Raw genomic sequence first — 19,328 nt, forward strand, 5'->3', positions numbered from 1 at the left:
CTCAGAGCCTGTCGTTGGGCTCAGTCCCACAACCATGAGATAACAACCTGAGCTGAAACTGAGTTGATCGCTTAATCAACTGACCCACCCAGTAGCCCCTGAAAGATACTTCTAGGTACCTTAAATTTACTCAACTTAGTGGTGGGCTAGTTCTGTATTATCTGTCTCTACCTCATCTCTTCAGCTGTACCTCACATATGATCCCTCTTACTGTCAGCACTGCAGCCACATTATTATCTCTTACTGATCATAATTCATATATTATATCAATAACTATTTCCTACAGGATGTGTTCTGTGTAGGTTAGTCTCTCTATTAAACACTTAATAGCACTATCTCTTTATAAATGTATATTCCTTCACCTATCACAGGCTGTAAGCTCCAAGAGGTAATGAACCATGCCCATTTTTTATTATTGTGGGATTCCTAATGCATTTGATAGTACTTGGGACATATTAGGCATGCAGTAAATATGTATAAAATAAGTGAATGCTTTAATATATTAATTTTCATAGTAAAATAGTCTTACACATAGAATGTCAATGAAAATTTGTTAGAGAAAAGACGCTATATGCACAGAGTGTTTAGACTGTTTTTAAATATTGTATGAATCTTTTAATAAGTTATCAGGTAAAGTTTTATAAAAATAATGTGTATTTGTAAATATACCCAAGACCACATGGAGTGAGACTTTATTCCATTATGTATATGCAGAAATGACTCCCCACAGCCTAGAAAGGCTTACCCCTTAGGTTTTCCTATCACAATAATTGGAAGCTCCATCTTTGTAGTTGCTCAGCCAAACACAGTAAAATTATCCTTAGGCTCTCTGTTTCTCACTTTCCACATTCAGTCCATGAATGTTGAAGCTGCCTTCATAATATATCCATATTCTGTTTGTATCTCACTAATTCTACCATTGCCATTCTGGAACAAACCACCATCATCTCTTATGTGGATTATTACTAACAGGGCTCCAGATGCATCAGCTTCTTTTCTGTAACTCAAAACACCCACTTCAAAGCCTTTGCCTTTCTTCTTTAGGTATCTGCTCAACTATCACCTTCTCAGTGAGACCTTTCTGTTAACATTTCTTAAGAATGTAGACATAACCACAGCCCCAGCTTATGACCCTCTTCCTGCTTTTATTTTTTTCCTAAAACTTTTCCAATCCCAACTATATATTTGTCTATATATCAATATATGTGTATGTATATAGTGAATTCTTACCTCCTTAGTTCACTATTATATTCCCAGCATCCTAGAACAATAATATTTGTATACTTGGCATAGCATGAACTCAAAAATGTATTTATTAAATGAAGATAAATTCGTTTTTTTAGAAGTGTAGCTTGTATAACCTCCTGTGCCTTATTGAAGAGCTGAATTTACAAATGTACTAATTTTCTAGCAGAAATGAAAAAAAAAAATACTCTTCCTACAGAACTTCATTGTTATATCTAAGTAATATGTTGGCATTTATTTTCACATTGAAAATTCACAGGAGGATTCACACTAAGATTTGGATTGAGTGGAAGTTGAAAAGACATTGGAGTCTCCCATTCCCATTACAAATGCTCAAAAATCCCAAAAGGAAAATTTTCTTTTTTTATATAAATAGCCAAGATAAAGAGCCAAAAGGAGAAACTTACACATGGTAGAGAGGTAGGATCTTTCCATATAAAAGAGCTGGAATTTCTCATTCACTGGGGTCTAAATCTTGGTACTGGATGGAGGAGCTAAGGGTTGAATGCACTCTGGTAAATGTGAGCCAAAGTTTCATGGCCCCTCACATGGCAATGTGTATTTCCAGCGTCCTGGAAGCAAATAATTCGGTTGAGGACATGGAATGGAAAAAAAAAAAAAATCCATTGAGGTGAAACGGATTCTAATTACAGAGCTTCAAAGCATAAATGGACAAATTAACAAAACAGTTAAATAACCACCGTCATAGTAGGGGGGTTTTGTTGTTGTTGTTTTGCTTTTTGTTTGTTTTTGTTTTTTAAGTAGATTCCACACACGGGTGGAGCCCAACATGGGGCTCAAATTCACAACCCTGAGATCAAGAGTCAGATGCTTAACCAGCCGAATCACCCAGGCCCCAATAGTAGGTGGTTTTACCACAGCACTCTATAACTGTTAGATCAACTGAACAGAAAGATCTCTGTGGAAGAGAAAAGATTTTAAACAATTAGAAAGATTGATATACTGGGCAAATATAAAACCTGCAGCCAATTAATAAGGAAAACCTGCTCTTTCAAAACACCAGATTTTCATGAAGAAGGACCATATATCATTTTTTAGACTTAAAGAAGTCTAAACAAGTGTCCTAAGATTAATATACAAACTTTTTTTTCTTATTACAATATGATTTAGTTAAGCAACCGATAACAAAAAGAAAACTAAGAAATGCATACATTAAGAAATTTATAAGCGTACTTTTGAAAAACCCACAGATCAAAGAAGAAATCGTTAGAGAAACTAGAGAACTTAGTTTTAAACAATAACAAATATACCACTTCACAAGTTTGTAGCATTGCAGATAAAGCAGCACATAGAAGAAAACGAGTAACTTTGAACACATATATAAAAACTAAATTATGAAATTAATGACCTTAAGTTTTCATATTAAGAGGTTAGAAAAATAACAGCAAAGTAAAAGGTATTAGAAGAGAGAAACTGCAAGGAGTAGGAACTAATAAAATAGGAAAATACAATGAAATTGAAAAGCAAAGTCAAAATTATGAAATGCAATAAAATTGACAAATATAAAATTGATCAAGGAAGAAAATGCACAATTCATCAGTATTAGAAATGAGAAAAGGTGGCATAACAGATACCAAAAGTATTTAAAAGACACTAAGAACATACAATGAATACTATCATAACAAAACTAAAAGCAGATGAAATGGGAAAATTCTAAGAAAACATAATAGAAGGACATAAAGCCCTATAACCATTTAAAAGAATTGTGTCAGTGCATTAAAATCTTCCCAAAGAAAATACCACTTCAGACAGAAATAGGTTCAATGAATAAATAATGCTAACATTAATCTAGTTTTTCTAGAAAATAAAGGAACACTCTACAACTCATTATTTGAGGCTAGTATTAATATAATATAAAAATCAATAAGGGGAGGTATGCCTCTGTGGCTCAGTCAGTTAAGCATCTGCCTTCTGCTGAGGTCATGATTCCAGGGTCCTGGGATAGAGACCCACATTGAGCTCCCCGCTACTTGGGGATCCTGCTTCTCCCTCTCCTGCTGCCTGCCACTCACTCCCCCTGCTTGTGCTCTTTCTGTCAAATGAAAAAGTAAAATCTTAAAAATAAAAATCAACAAGTACAATTACGAGGAAAAAAAGCTACAGTCCTTTCTTATCTGAGAATGATGAAAAAATGAAAAAAATGTTTTCAAAATAAAGCAACACTGTAAAAGTAATACAAGGGAATAAAGTTGGCTTTGTGGCAGGATAGCAAAGGTCATTTGTCATTTAAAAAACTTAATACCCACATGAACAGATTAGAGGTAGAAACTATAGTATCTCAGTAGATGTCCAATAAGAAACCAATAAGATAAATTTTAATGATACTTTATTTACCAAAATTGATAGGAAACATCATTTTTTTTTTTAAAGTAGGCACCATGCCCAGCATGGAGCCCAACACAAGACTTGAACTCACAATCCTGAGAGAAGCACCTGAGCTGAAAACAAGAGTCAGACACTTAACCAACTGAGCCACCCAGGCACCCCTGAGAAACATCATTCTTAATGGCAAAACATAAGAAATATTTCTACAAAATTGAGAAAATCACAAGGATCTTACTACATCTATATGTGTACTGGAGACCCAAAGCATGACAGAAAAATAAAGAAGAGCTGTAGAGATGAGAATGAAAGAAACGTACCTACTTTAATTTGCAAATAGTATGATTCCCTATAAAAACATAATGTAGAAGTATGGAATTAATTTATGAATTTAGTAAGATTATTAAATATAAGGTAAATATACAAAAATCAGTGATCAACACAAAAATACAAAATGCCATTAACAAAGAGAATACTGTTTACTATAGCAGTAGAGACACCAAGTACATAGGAATGAATCCAACAAACAATATTATTAAATTTGTGTCAATGAAAATAAACCTGTTTGTGGATAAATTATTCTCTTCAGATGTCAATTCTGCTGTAAACGATTTAGAGATTCATGGAAATTCCAGTAAATAGACCCCTACAGCTTCTTATATTGTGGTTGGTAAATATTTTCAAAATTTATATTTAACTACAAATAGACAAAATAGCCAAAACTTAATTGGAGAAGGTAGAGATGCAGATAGAGGCACAGACAGAGAAGGATGAGAAGGAGAACAATATGGGAATCTTTCCCTAACAGAAATCAAGACCGATTTCAAAAGTATAGTACCTAAGACATTTTGACATTTATACAAATAGGGACGGATATGGGCCAATGGAACAAAATACAGAGTCATAAACAGGTCCATGCCTACATGAAAACCTGATGTTTGAACAAGGTTTTGGCAGATCAGTAGAGAAAGTGGACTTTTCAGAAAAACATGATGATGCAATTAGTTTACTGCACATATAAAAATGAAATTGGATACCTTCAGATTACTTATAAAAATAAATTCTGGATAAAATAAACACTGATATGTCACAGACAAAACTTTTAAGAGAAAATATATGACACTATATTTAGGACTTCAGGATTGAAATGATTTCTAAAACAGTACATACTTTGGGCCTTCTTTTGAAACACGAGACCGGATTGAAAGATTTGACATGGATCTTAGAATTGATCACATTGTTAAGATTTTTTATTTGTGTGATGGTTTCCCTTAATGCTTAAGTTGTATTAGACTACATAACATGTATACACACACACAAATATATATATTATGTGTAAATGTATATATAATACACACTTGTTTTCTGAAAATATTTCATAGTTTTAAAAGAAAATTAAAACTAGAAAGAAATGGCAAAATGAGCATTATTTGTGTAATTGGGAAACTCAAGACAACCTACTAAAAAAATGTCCTATTAGAACAAGAGAGTTTTTTTGGCCTGTTACAAAAATATATAAAAATTCTTGCTTTTCAGTACATAAGCAGCAGCCACTTGGACACTATAAAGAAAGAAAAAAAATCCATTTATATTAAAGATTGCAAAAGATAAAATAAAAAATAAAAAAAAGATAAAATACTTAGGAAAATACTTACAGAGGAATGTACAAGACTTATAAAAAGAAGAATTTATATCCACACAGAGTCATAAAAGTGGTTTAAATAAATGGAAAGACATTTTCAGGTTTGGGATAGGAGCAGTCAATATTATAAAATGACAATTATCTATATATAAATTTAATGTGACCTGCCCAAAAATGCCCTTAAAATTTTCTTTCTTTCTTTTCTTTTTTTTTTTTTTTGTAATTAGACATACCAGCTGTATAGCCCATGTAGATCAACACAAGAAACTTGTTGTTAAAAAAGAAAAAAAAATGGGGAGGAGAAGGGTGAACTCTCCCAGATACTAATACATTTCATAATAGGTAAAACAGTTTGTGTTAGTGCTTGAATAAAGAAATAAGTCAATGGAAGAGAGAGTAAAAAAAAGAAACTTATAGGTAGGAAAAGATGTAGAAATGTAGCATATAATAAAAGCTGCACCTATAATCAGTGGAAAGAAATGAATCATTCAGTAAAAATAAATAACAGGAATCTGGGGTGCCTGAGTGACTCAGTTGGTGAAGTGTCCAACTTTTGATTTCAGGTCATGATTTCAGGATCATGAAATTGAGCCCCCCCCCCCTTTGGGTTCCATGCTGGCCATGGAGACTGCCTAAGATTTTCTCTTTCCCTCCCCCTCTCTGCTTCTCCAACCTCCCCACAAACACGTGCACTCTGTCTCTCTCAAAAAAAAAAAAAAAGTATGTAGATATAACAGGAATCTAATTCTATACATTATATATTACATCAAAACACATGGAAATGATTGCATACATTGATGTTTTTCATTTTGTTGGCTTTTCTTTTTTTGTCTTTTAGTAGGGAATGTCTGTCACTCTAGATATGAAATCTATAAATTCTGAAGGAAAAGTCACATAATATTAACAACTCAAACATCATTGCAAGGGAAGAAACACGATGGTCAGAAGATAAATTGCCATCAGTGAAAGTATTTGCAATTTGGAAGTATTTTCCTTAGTATTATAGATCTCCTACAATTCAAAAAGTGACAAAAGTCCCATTAGAAAAAAAATGGCACCACACAGCTCAAGGGGATCTCTCCATGGCTTTAAAACAAACAAAAACTTAGCATCATTCATAGAATGCCAGTTCAGAATAGCAGTTCCCCTTTCACCTGTCAGATCACATAAATCTATAGATTAATCCATATTTACTTCCACTACAAGGACCATTTCTTTCCCTTGGCAGGGAAACTCTTCCTGCCTTCTACCCCATTTTCTTACTTTCTCTCAGATCATTTCTTCACAAAAAAGTACTCTATGGATAGGTTAAATCTCTTAACATATGTTCTCATAAGCTCTCTGTAGTTTTCATTCCTAATTTTTTCACTGTTGTAGGTTTACATTATTTTTATCTCATTATTTGATCTCTCAGTGTCTAGTTAGATTGTGGTTCCCAAGGACAGGGGCTGTGTCTTGTTTTGTTTTGGTTTTTTGTTTCTGTTCTTTTTTGTGGCTGTTGTTATTTAACATTGTCTAACACCCTTCCTATGTGCTCGATAAAGAACTGTTAGGCAATATTTTGGTAACAGTGTAAGTGAGTGTAAAGCGTTGCAATGTGTGGGGAAACAGATATTCTTATACGTTTTTGAGAGGAGTAGGAAGTGGTGCACTATTTTTGGAGGCCATGTGGCAGTAGTTCTCCAGATTTAGAGGACTGCTTGTGCCTACATTTTCAGCTCCTTTTGCCAGCTTTGAGTATAACAAGTTTTAAAATTCTAATTGAATTGTATTTGTGTTTCTTTGCTGGCTAGAATAGTTGAACATCTCACCTTTTTCTGAATAGCTGAAGTTGGGTCCATTACTTAAAAAATATGCAGCCTATTAAAATAATCATAAAGAGTTGAAAATGGTCACTGTTTTACATTAATAAAGCAATACTTATTTTTTGGCAATTAGTATCTGATGGCTCAGTACTTTCTTTTCCTATACATAGAGAATGCCCTTTTAAGGTATGTTGTATTTTTAAATAGTCCAGGGATCATAAAGTTGTGGACAAAACTCTTTATCTTGAGATTGGTATGTGATACCATTTTGTAATTTGATTTTAACACATTTATGATGCCTTATACTTGTAACAGTGTCAAGAAAATAAAAAAGCTCTAGCAGGGTTATGTATTTTGATAAGTTGAAAGTACATTAAGCATATATCATTTATTTTTTTTTTAAAGATTTTATTTATTTGTCAGAGAGAGAGGGAGAGAGAGCAAGCACAGGCAGACAGAATGGCAGGCAGAGGCAGAGGGAGAAGCAGGCTCCTGCTGAGCAAGGAGCCCGATTCGGGACTCGATCCCAGGACGCTGGAATCATGACCTGAGCCGAGGGCAGCTGCTTAACCAACTGAGCCACCCAGGCGTCCCCATATATCATTTATTTACTGATTAAACCTTTCATGTGGCCATTAGATTGCCTACTTTGCAGAGCTGTTGAGTGGATAAAATTACATAAGTTAGGGGAAATTATAAATCATGTCATTATAAAAACACAGAACATTTTTTGATATGGCCAAAAAAATGCTTAGGTGTTTTTGGGTTTTGTTTTACTTGTTGAACCAGGGGGAAAGACTAATTGCTATTACTGAACTTTGGCGTGGAGCCACGGCTTTTCCACCAAGTTGGCAATTCAGGAGTTTGTTCAGAACTGGGAGAATAATGAGGCAATAAATATGCATAGTTAGCTCCTTGAAGGCAATAAATATTTGGGGCACCTGCTGAAGTTTTAAGTATTGCCAGAGTACCAAGAATGCAGGTGTCTTGTGAACTAACAAGGCTTTGAAATCAATGACATTTGCTTACATACTCTGCTGGAAACTGTGCCTGGAATAGAACCAAGGGTAGGACCAGGTTATAAACCTGTTTCTTCAGACATGTGCATTTCTGTTACTGGCATCAGCTATCAGTTCTTCAGCTGAGACATCTGCAACATGTTTAACTCTTTCTCCCTTTAATTCCTCTCATAATCAGTTGCCAAATTATACTCATTTTTCAAATGAAAGCTATCCATCTGTCTGTTACTTCTGTCCTTCTTCCAGGCTTGGACTATTGCAATACGTGCTTGCTTGGTCTTTACACTGTAGTGCTTTATCTTTCGGATCTGTCTCACCCATTAGTTTAGAAATCTTTATTGCCCTTTTCCTCCAAATAAGTGAACTCCAAATTCCTTTGCCTTAGATTCATGGGTTTTATAGTGGTCACAGTCTACTTTTCTCAATGTATAATCCACTTCTCTATATCATGAATGTAAACGAATCATAACTTTCAAACTTTCTTTCTTAATGTGTTTTTCTTATTTCAACTCCCAGTCCCGCTGATTTATATCTCTTGCAACTTTACTTATATGTTAATGGACAAGGCAAAAGCTATCACTTTTTCTGAAATTAGACCTAAAAGTCTGGCTGGAAATATATTTCCTTTTTTAGCTCCTTTGTACTGCTAATTGTAAATACTACTTAATTTCTAATAGGTATTGGTTTGTACTGATACTTACAAACCCCTACACACATATCTTACTGAGCAGCAGTCTCTGTGAAAAATAGACTTACTATCTGATACATTTTTTTTTCTCCTCTCAGTGTTGAGTGTGTTGTACAACATGGGCACTCAAACATGTGTTTGAATGTGTAAGCATTTGTTGTACAACTACTTGTCTCTTGGGCAGTCCTCTTGAAATTCAAAGTAGAGGATAGTTGAGTTCCAGAAGTAGAAAAGGAGAATTAGTTTGGGTCAAGGAATGCAGTTGCCTTAACTGAGAGGAAAAAATGTGTAGTTTTATAACTACATAAATATAAATATGGCAAAATATTTTTGGTGCCTGATGATATTTTGTATTCCTATATAAAATTAACTATGTGGAAATGCAATAGTTATATTATATGCCAGTTATGATGAGTCTACCTTGAAGTATGGGCACAGGCCTCTCCATCTATTTCGTGTAAGTCGTGAAGTTGTGGACTTGGAAGGGCCAAATCCAGCACTTTTAGCTATTTTGATTATTTAATCTAAAATTCTGCTAATTCTTTTTTTTAAATATTTTTATTGTGTTATGTACTGCTATGTATGTACTGCTATGCTATGTATTGTCACCATACAGTGCATCGTTAGTTTTTGATGGAGTGTTCCATGATTCATTGTTTGCATATAACACCCAGTGCTCAATGCAATCTGTGCCCTCCTTAACACCCATCACCAAACTGACTCATCCCCTCATTCCCTTCCCCTCTAAAACCCTCATTTTGTTCCCAGAGTCCATAGTCTCTCGTGGTTCATCTCCCTCTCTGAATCCCCCCCCCCTTCATTTTCTCCCTCCTTCTCCTAATGTCCTCCATGCTATTCCTCATGTTCTACAAATAAGTGAAACCATATGATGACTGACTTTCTCTGTTTTACTTATTTCACTCAGCATAATCTCCAGTCCCATCCAAGTTGATGCAAAAGTTGGGTATTCACCCTTTCTGACGGCTGAGTAATATTCCATTCTGCTAATTCAATAAGAAGCTAGCATATGTCCTAGGAGACACCCTATCAAACCAAAATTTGGCTAATCTCTCTCTGCTTGCCAGAAGAGTACATTTCAGAAGGGAGTAAAAACTTTGCTTTTCATTCTACATTAATGTGCATCTACCACAAGAAAGAGAGGATATATTCTAAAGGATCAGTAAACAAACAGTAAAGAGTAAATGAGAAATGAAGATAAAGGCATTACATCATAATCTAGGACTATTAGGATGGGAATAACAGTAACCAATAACAAATTACTGTAATAATAAAAGAAAAAAACTATACCCTTAATTACCCCTAGAAATCCATTGCTCCTTAAAATGTTCAAGTTTAATTATTCTTTAATTAATGTTCCTTGACCTACTAAAATTGTTAGTGGCCACATGTAACTATATTGTATCCTTTACCACATTGTACATTTTAGGATTCCCTATAGCAGAAGTCACAAGTATCTTCTTGTGGCTACTTCCTGTGGCTACCTCTACATGCCTTGGCTAAGGTTAGATACTACTTAGTGGGCAAGTGCTAGGGAAAATATATTAGAGAAATAGACCTAGGCTTGAATTCTTGTCATGCCAGCTACTCACTGAATAAACTTGAGGTAAGTCAATGTGTCTGTACTAATTTTCTTCATCCCTACAATTTGGATAATTTTTCCTTTCAAGGTTCATTGTTCAGTTGTTCATGCTTTAATTGCATGGAATAGTGGCTGACACATAATACAGAGTGCATGAATAATAATAATAATTAGAAGTAGTGTGTTTATTTCTATGAATGCTGTAATGTAAAAAGGATATCTTTGACTCCCATTGGCCATATATGTCTCTCTTCATTCAAGGAACTGATTTCATATTCTTCAGAATTCTTACTGGGTTGGCAGGAAGTGAGGTTATTATGGAGACCCTTGTAGATCACTAACATGGCTTTTGTATTTGATCCATTGTTTAGACAATGATACCAGTTAGAGTAATAAGTAGTTTGTCCAAGTTAATAATCATAATGGGACTTCAGCCAGTACAGATGTGGCAGTATTCCCGCAACAGACTCTCTCCAAATGTAGGTTTGGATGTCAGAGTGAGTAGGTGGAAGAAGGGAAAAAATCACCCAGCTAATGAATGGTCTTATAAGAATTGGCTTTCTGTTTGCATTTCTCTAATGTATCCTGGCAAATGTGTGGTCCAGGGCCAGGCAAGCAACCTTCCTTGAGCAGATCATCTGTAGACTTTTCAGGCTTATAATTCCTCTAAGTTAGGAAGAGGCCACGTTAGTTTCAACTTGCTGTCAAATTTACAGACTATTCAGTTGCTTCTATGATTCGCTATTAGCTGGTAAGTCTGTAGACATTTATTTAATGTCAAGAATTCTTGTTGTCCAAACACTTAAATTCTAGATGGTGAGAGTTTATATGTATTACTTAGAATTTGCCAGAAATTGAAGGTAGTTCTGATATGTACACCTTCCATATATTTGAAAACCACTGAAGTTAACAATCGTGGGAAATATATGCTAGAATTTATTGAAGGCCCCTTTATACAGCAAGAAGGTCTTAAAATCTGGGTTGCATTTGTAAATATAGATAATCTGGGGAAAGCATTCTGTTAAGAAGGGACTTACAAAATGACAGGGGAGAATTAACTGTTCCAATGAAAATTAGATTGAAGTCAGTTTACAGATCACTTGAAAAATAAGATAAAAGCTTGGGTTTTTGTCCTACAGATCATGGCTTCTTATAATTTTGAGTAAGCATCATCTATAAAGTAAATTAAAAAATAATTTCTTAGGCCTTATCTCTAGATAGTCTCTTTCAATCCACTGTGGCAGGACCCAGAACTCTGCATTTTAACTAACCCAACATCAGCATGCCCTAGGATTTTGATGTACATGTTTCATTATTCCCATTTTCAGTATCACTGCTTGCCAAGGAATATTAAAATATTTTGCATGGAGGCAGGTGGTACCCAGGTGGTTCAGTGGGTTCGGCATCTAACTCTTGGTTTCGGCTAGAGTCATGATCTCAGGGTCATGAGAATGAGCCCGTCTTCAGGCTTGGCACTCAGTGGGGAGTCTCCTTAAGATTCTCTCTTTCTCCTCTCCCCTCCCCCATTCACCCTCTCTCTATCTTAAAAAAAATTGCCTAGGAAACTAGTTTTTATATTAATATATTCATAACAAGCTAAGGCAATTAAGGCATGGTTTAATAAAGCAAGAAGTTAAGAGGCACAAGGTCAGTCAAACATTACAGAAGTCCAGAAGTGAGAATTAGCGCTTGTCTTGGTTGATATAATTAGTCATGGAAAGGGTGGGATAGGTGGGAGAGCTTTAAGGAATACAGAACTAACAGGATCCAGGCATGTGTTCACTTCCTAAGAGCAAAGGATATTGTGTCCTAACCCCAATAGATCCAGTTCCTTGAGGGTAGGAACTGGATCTTTAATACTAATTTTTATGAACCCAACTTGGTATAGGACCCGGCATACAGCACATTTTCAACAAGTATTTGTCCAGTTCCTAGATAAACCTGGCTTAGAATGTACAGTAAAATCAAAAGGAATCCCTCTTTTGGTATCTCTCCTTTTTTTTTTATTTTTTTATTTTTTTTGTTTTAACTGTTGCCGACTTGCTTTGCTTTGACTTTTGACTTCCAACAGTGGTACATATTTAATTGTTTAATGAAGAATGAAATTTAGATGATTAAAATTATTTAAAATCTAAAAAGTAATAAACTTATTTGGATTTTTTTTCCCATAAGCAGTGAACTTACACCAGACGCAGCCACAGAATTGTATGAAATTGTCATTTCTTGGAAATAGAATACAGTTCCACTTAGACATTGTGACAGTTTGTTTCTTTTTTTAAAATAAAATTTTCCATATGATATATGGACTTTTAGTGTGAAATAATACCTCATGACAAATTATTTAATATATTTAACACAAAAAAGTTTACTCTTCTAAAGAACTACTGTTTGCAAATCTGATCCTTTCTGAATTATGTAAAATATGTGAGTGAGTTCATAAATGTTCTCCTTTCTAACTCTTTAAACATCAAAAGGGACCATCTTCAAAATCCAAATGTTTCTCCAGCTTTCCGCAGGATATCACAAAACTTCCTGGCAGTGACTTTTAAACAAGTTGAGAAGTTTTATAAGATAAAAATATTTTTTCAGTTGACTTGACAACCATGTACAATGTTAGTGGAGAGTTTATTTGCCCAAGGCTCTTTGTCAAAATGAATTTAAACTGAGATTATTAAAATGTAGCTCAGTTGCACAGTACAAGGAGAGGTGTTGCTAATGTCTTACTTTTAGAATGTTTTCCATACAATGCATGCAACTTGGTTTTAGAACTATATATGTGGAGGTGTATTTTTGCTAACAGAGAGTAGACATTTAAAATTATTCAGGAAACAAAAAAAAATCGTATGCATAAATGGAGAGTTTTGATCCACTATAGTTTGGTTGTCTAGAGATCTCTCTGCTTGACCATCAGACTGCCTGGCTCTGAGTCCCAACTCCACCATTAATCTCTGCACATTCTTCATGTAGAGAATAGAAGTCATGATAATAGAAACCCAATGGGGATATTGTGAGGATTAAGTGATATCATCATCATAAATGATTAATACAGTGACTGGTGCAGATAAAAGTTCACAGTTTATTTTATTTCAAATCTGTAGAATCGGAACTAAGCAGTGTTTCCGGATAGTTCCAGATGTGTGGTTAAAAAAAAAAAAAATGCCCATCCCAGTTTAATGATAATCTTCTCTGTTACAAGTTAAATAGCTTTAGGAAAATTGAACTAATGGTAAACAATGTTTGAATCATCACATCTCTCCATGGCTAGAGCTAATTGCTTACATGAGAATCAGGATCCCAAAAGGAAAATGATCATCTGGATGAGAAGTTGTCATCTTTCCAATTTGGAAAATCACGCTATACTACTTTGGGAAAATGTCCAAATTGCTAAGTCTTGGAAACAAAACCTCTCCTTCTCTCAAATGGACATATTATTTAAGAAGTTTTATTGTTTCTGAAAAAGACCAGTTGCCTTTCAGAAGTAATAGTTTTTGTGTACGGTTTGAAAGACTGTACCACCACAGATGGAAGAGCTGAGCATGTTCCACGGGGCAAGTGGCTGTTGATAAAACAGGGTCACCCAGCAACGTGTGCTGCAGCCAGAATTCCTCCCTGGTGGAGGTGACATGGTGATCTTGGCAAGGACTGCATCCGAGCCATACTGTTAGAAATGCATTAAGGCATTTTATTCAATTTGTGAGATTCTGCCTCGTTTAGTTTCTTTTTTTTTCTTTTTTTTTTTTCTTTTTTTTTTTTTTGGAAGATTTTATTTATTTATTTCACACACACACACACACACACACACACAGTACAAGTAGGCAGAATGACAGGCAGAAGGAGAGGGAGAAGGGTTTGTTCCCAGGCCCCCAGGACCATGACCTGAGCTGAAGGCAGATGCTTAACCGACTGAGCCACCCATGCACCTCTGCATTTTCTTATTTTAACATCAGAGCAAAACAAATTCTTGCTGTTATTCTTTATTTGGTTTTCCTTTAAGTCTACAACTTTCTGCAAAGCAACTTCCACAAATACCGCAAATTGCACATCATTATGTTTACCTTTTTGTGCTTTTTGACAAGAATGATGAGATTTCTCTGATTTCTTGCCCCCATAAAAAGAATCATCATGGGTTCCTACTGTATTCTAGGCATTGTGCAGGCATTTTATATCATCCTCATGTAATTTCCCTAACAATCAGTTAGGAAAGTATACTTCATAAGTGAGGAAACTGAGGCACATTTATTTCTTTGTTATTATTTGCTTGTCTCAAGTTCCATGAATAAGGGGATGGGAGATACAGAATTTACATCTCTTTCAACTTCAACATCTTTCACTGTGCCTCTCAGTAACTAAACTGGTCCACACCTACTCCACATCATCTCTTATTTTTCCTCTTTATCGTCAAGGTATGAAAAAATTTAGCTTCCTAATCTGTCAGTCATCATATTAATGTGTGTTGATACAGACCATATTTAAAGACATTAATTAGAATAGGAGTGAAAAATATGGTTCAACCTAGAACTGAATTTTTCTAACATGAAAAAATGGAAAATGATATCTAGTCATGTATTTATAGTTTTATTTAGACCAGAATTTTGGGAGTCTTCAGAAGTTAGCAAACACCATGATTTCCTCATTCATTATTTTTAACTCAGAAATTAATTACTATTCTAGCCATATCATTTTCTTCTTTAAAAAAACAAAATCAATATAATAATTTTGATTCAAAGTTTTAATTTATCTCAATGAAAAAGCAATTTGATTGTCATGAAAATTCTTATTTTGATTTGAGAACACATAGGTAGTCCAGTTGTGATGTCCCTTGGCAGCTTTTATAATAATTCTTTTATTAGCATTTTAAAATATAATGGAGCTATTTTTATTATGAAAGACTATTTTATTATCTACATAATACAGAATGAGAAAAGGGAACCCTTGACTATCCTGCCATTATTTCAAACTTGGCTTTTGCAAAACTGAATCTTTCCTCTTCCTGTGTCTTCACTATTAACCTTCATTATAAGAATTCAGGGGAGATTATATGAACGTTGTCCTGCAATAGATGTGGTTCTACATGGTGACTTGATTCAACATCTAAGTCAGTTTATAGAGTATCATTCCAGTATGCCAGGATCTTAAAGAGATGAGCAAATTCTTGCCCTGAAGTAGTTGTAGCATTAACCAGAAGTTAAAATGGATAACGCAACATAGAAAATGCTCTGACAATGTTGTTCACAGAATCCAATGGTAGGACAAAGAGCACACATACATAAGATGGAAGTCAGTGAAAGAAAACCTCATGAGGGTGATTGACAGTATCCTTGAAGATCAAGTAGAATTTATCCAGGCAAAGGCATTGAAGGAGAGGCACTTTGGACAGGGCAGGAGAGGGAATGGAATTTGTCCATGCCAACTGTGTCACGGCCAGTCCCATGATTCTAGAGCCAGCCATCTCGCTTCAGACATCCCCACTTTCCACTCTCTCACTGTAGAACCTGGGGAAATTTATTTCTCATCAGCAAAAATGGGGTTTTAACAGTCCCTACCTTAGAGAGTCATTTAATTCACACTTATAAATCCCTTTGTATGGTGTGTGACACAGAAAATGCTAAATGACAATTGTAAAATAATAAAACAGAATATACTGTTTGGGACACTAGAAATCATTTGCTGAAAAGAAAATGCAGTAAAAGGGGCACCTGGGTGGCTCAGTGGGTTAAAGCCTCTGCCTTCGGCTCAGGTCATGGTCCCAGTGTCCTGGGATCGAGCCCCACATCAGGCTCTGTGCTCTGCAGGGAGCCTGCTTCCTCCTCTCTCTCTGTCTGCCTCTCTGCCTACTTGTGATCTCTGTCTGTCAAATAAATAAATAAAATCTTTAAAAAAAAAAAAGAAAGAAAGAAAATGCAGTAAAGGATTTGGAACAAGACAAAGAGACTTTGTACCATGTTAGAGAGCTGGGAGGTGCCATACAGGTAATGGGGAAGTTGAGGCATGGCAGTGGATTGTGTTTTAAATAGACTTCACTGAGGCAGAGTAGGAAAAAAAGAATGTTGGTAAAGTTTAGAGGCACGGAACCTAATAATGCTGTAATAATTGTTGAGATTAAATACTTTATAATCCTTTTTAATAGTAACAAAGGAATTGGAAGGAGGTGACAGATGAGAGAAATGTTAGGAAGTAGAACTGGCAGGGCTTGCCCTCTCACACAAGAGTAAATAAAATAGCCTGGGGGATGATCTGAGAGAAGGGATAAATCACCTGAAGGTTTTTGATTTGGCAGACTGGGTGGCAAGTGAAGGCACAAAGAAGAGAGTGAAAGAAAAAGAGAATACAGAAGTAGAGGTTTGAAAGAGAAAATATGGCAGTTTTCCACATAATGAATTTAATGTTCTCCTAGTACACCATTTGGAGAAAAGTCAGATTTTTAAATAGAGTTTCAACTTAAAGCAACAGATTCAAGATTCACTAGAAAAAAATAAAGATGGCCAGGAATGGGAAAGTTCCCCAGGGATAGTTTGTGTTATATTGGAAGAAGACTGTCTAATGAAGCAGATGGGGAAAATAATAGTTTTAATGTGGTTTCAGATTTGATAGAAGGTATGAATAAAGGATCTCTGGGCAAAAACAAGAATCTTGTATGGTTGACTAGAAACTTAAACTGTTTCTGTGTTTCATATATACTTCTCTGAAAATTTTCTCTCCAGATCATTTTGACAGAGGTGACTAAACATGTTATTTACCAGATTGACTGGGAAAATGTTTTTTACTAAATAAAAATATTTACGTTTAACAAAATAACAAAATTTTTAAAAAATCAATCTGCAACCTAATTTTATTTTTGATCTTTAGAACTAATTCATCTCCCATTATTTTAAGTATTTATCTGTTATTTTATTGCCATTATAAAAAGTTAAAATATATTTATCTAATGTAATTTTTTTATTTTAATTATATTCTGAATCAGCATGGGCATTAATCATGACAATGACCACCCATCATGTGCTGATGGTCTTCATATCATGTCTGGTGAATGGATTAAAGGACAAAATCTTGGTGATGTTTCATGGTCCCGATGTAGCAAGGAAGATTTGGAAAGATTTCTAAGGTACAAAGGTCATTTACCATTGTTGTATTGTCAATGTTTACATGTGCCTGCTTCTGCTACCAATGAAGGAAGGTGGCACAGTAGAGTGGAGAGGACACCAGATTAGGAATCAAGGCAGTCTGTTCCAACACTGGCTCTTCCACTGACTCATAGTGTGAATTGGAACATATTATTTAACCCATCTGCTTCTTAGTTTCCACATTTTCTTATAAAAGAATGAGCAAGGCAATTTGTAAGGTTGGAAAATTATCTGTCACAGTATTTAATTGCCTCTTCAAAATTTCCCATTGGAAATGTTCTCATTGCTCATCACTCAGCACATCTGTTATCACAAAGAACCTCTTTAACAAAAGCTCCACCCTTTCATTGTGATACTTCTAAACTGATTTTTTTTCATTAACACATTGTTGTCACCATTATAATAGTCCTCATTTTCTTCTTCCCCACTTTCAACAGTGGGAGCAGTTTTTCTCTGGTTGGAAAAAGAAATGAAAAATATTATTATTGTTCTAGTTTTCATTTTAAAGCCCCTGTTATTTACTTATCCCTTTGGTAATAAAGGAGCCCCTGAAACAGTACATGATATACAAAGTAGCTAGTGAGTGAGAGATGCTTCAAGTATCTGCAAGTCTCATGAAGATAGAGAGAGAGGCACCTAGCTAGCCAAGTTCACTATAGAGATAAATCTTATTCAGGTGTCCATACCATTTCAGTTGGCAAGCCTATTTTTTCTGTTCAATGAATATTAAAATCCACCAAAATATGTTTTCTGCCTTACCATAACTCTGGTGTTAGCTATATGCTGGACATTCTGTGATGGTGTAGAGAACAGTATACAGAACGTGTAGTATGTGAACTCACCACCTCACTGCAACAGTAACCCTTGAGTAGTTCCTAAGGAACATAAGTGATTTTGTATGGTGGCCTTCACAAGAATCAGATGCATGATAAAATTAAATGTCACCTCGTAAATGGAAGTTGTATTACAATGTCAAGTGCTGAAATATCTATAGCTAATACTCACTTGACAGAGCCTTCCATATATTCTCTTAGTCCCCAAATATAATTGATTTCTTACCTTTATGCATTATTTTTGAGTAAGTTACTCTCCAAGTCTGAGTTTCCTCATCTTATAAGTATGTATAGTAATAACCACTTTACCATGTTATATAGATTAGCTGAATTAATCCCTATGAAAGAACTTTATAATCCAAAACATTCTGTTAACTTGACTATTATTATTATTATTATTAGAATTATCTTACATAGTTGTACATAAATGATTCTCATATGGGGATGCTTTCTATGAATATTCAGTAGAACTTATAAATCAAAGTAAGAACATATTTTTAACATTATAAAATTGTTTCCTGTTGCTATGCTAATTATAAAAAGTTTTTACATGAAATTCAAAATTTTACACATATGTGCGTATTGCCAGGTCAAAGGCCAGTAACTGCTTGCTGCAGACAAACCCCCAGAGTGTCAATTCCGTGATGGTTCCCTCCAAGTTGCCAGGGATGACATACACTGCTGACGAGCAATGTCAGATTCTCTTTGGGCCATTGGCTTCCTTTTGTCAAGAGATGCAGGTAAGGGTTGTGTCCAGATGTGATTGTTTAAGTGTATGTTCACATTCATTGTTTAGAAGCATTGTCTGGAAGTGGGAAAGATGACTTTATTTCAGAGTTTGTGGCTATTTGGAGAGCACACCAATCTTGAAAAGAGAGATTTTCTAAGAAAAGATGACTGCAATTTTTCCCCTGGCACTTTGGAAGTGATAGAAATAAGGTGTGGACATTTAATCTAAGTCAGGAAGGAATGACCCAAAAATTTCAATTTTAAAAATGGCACTGAAGCCGGGGAAATATTTCTACTGTGCCA

At 35.0% G+C, this 19,328-nt stretch overlaps 1 protein-coding gene across 1 annotated transcript in view; it reads left to right on the plus strand.

Annotated features, from left to right (window-relative positions):
* Window positions 1-19,328, plus strand: part of ADAMTS19 (ADAM metallopeptidase with thrombospondin type 1 motif 19) — a 273,564-nt gene that overhangs the window by 142,890 nt on the left and 111,346 nt on the right. Inside the window, exons 9-10 of the mRNA XM_047731597.1 lie at window positions 17,304-17,444; window positions 18,886-19,036. Coding sequence (XP_047587553.1) covers window positions 17,304-17,444; window positions 18,886-19,036 — 292 coding nt within the window. The remainder of the gene's footprint in view (window positions 1-17,303; window positions 17,445-18,885; window positions 19,037-19,328) is intronic.

The sequence above is a fragment of the Lutra lutra genome, chromosome 5 (genome assembly GCF_902655055.1).
Source record: "Lutra lutra chromosome 5, mLutLut1.2, whole genome shotgun sequence".
Lineage (NCBI taxonomy): Eukaryota > Metazoa > Chordata > Mammalia > Carnivora > Mustelidae > Lutra > Lutra lutra.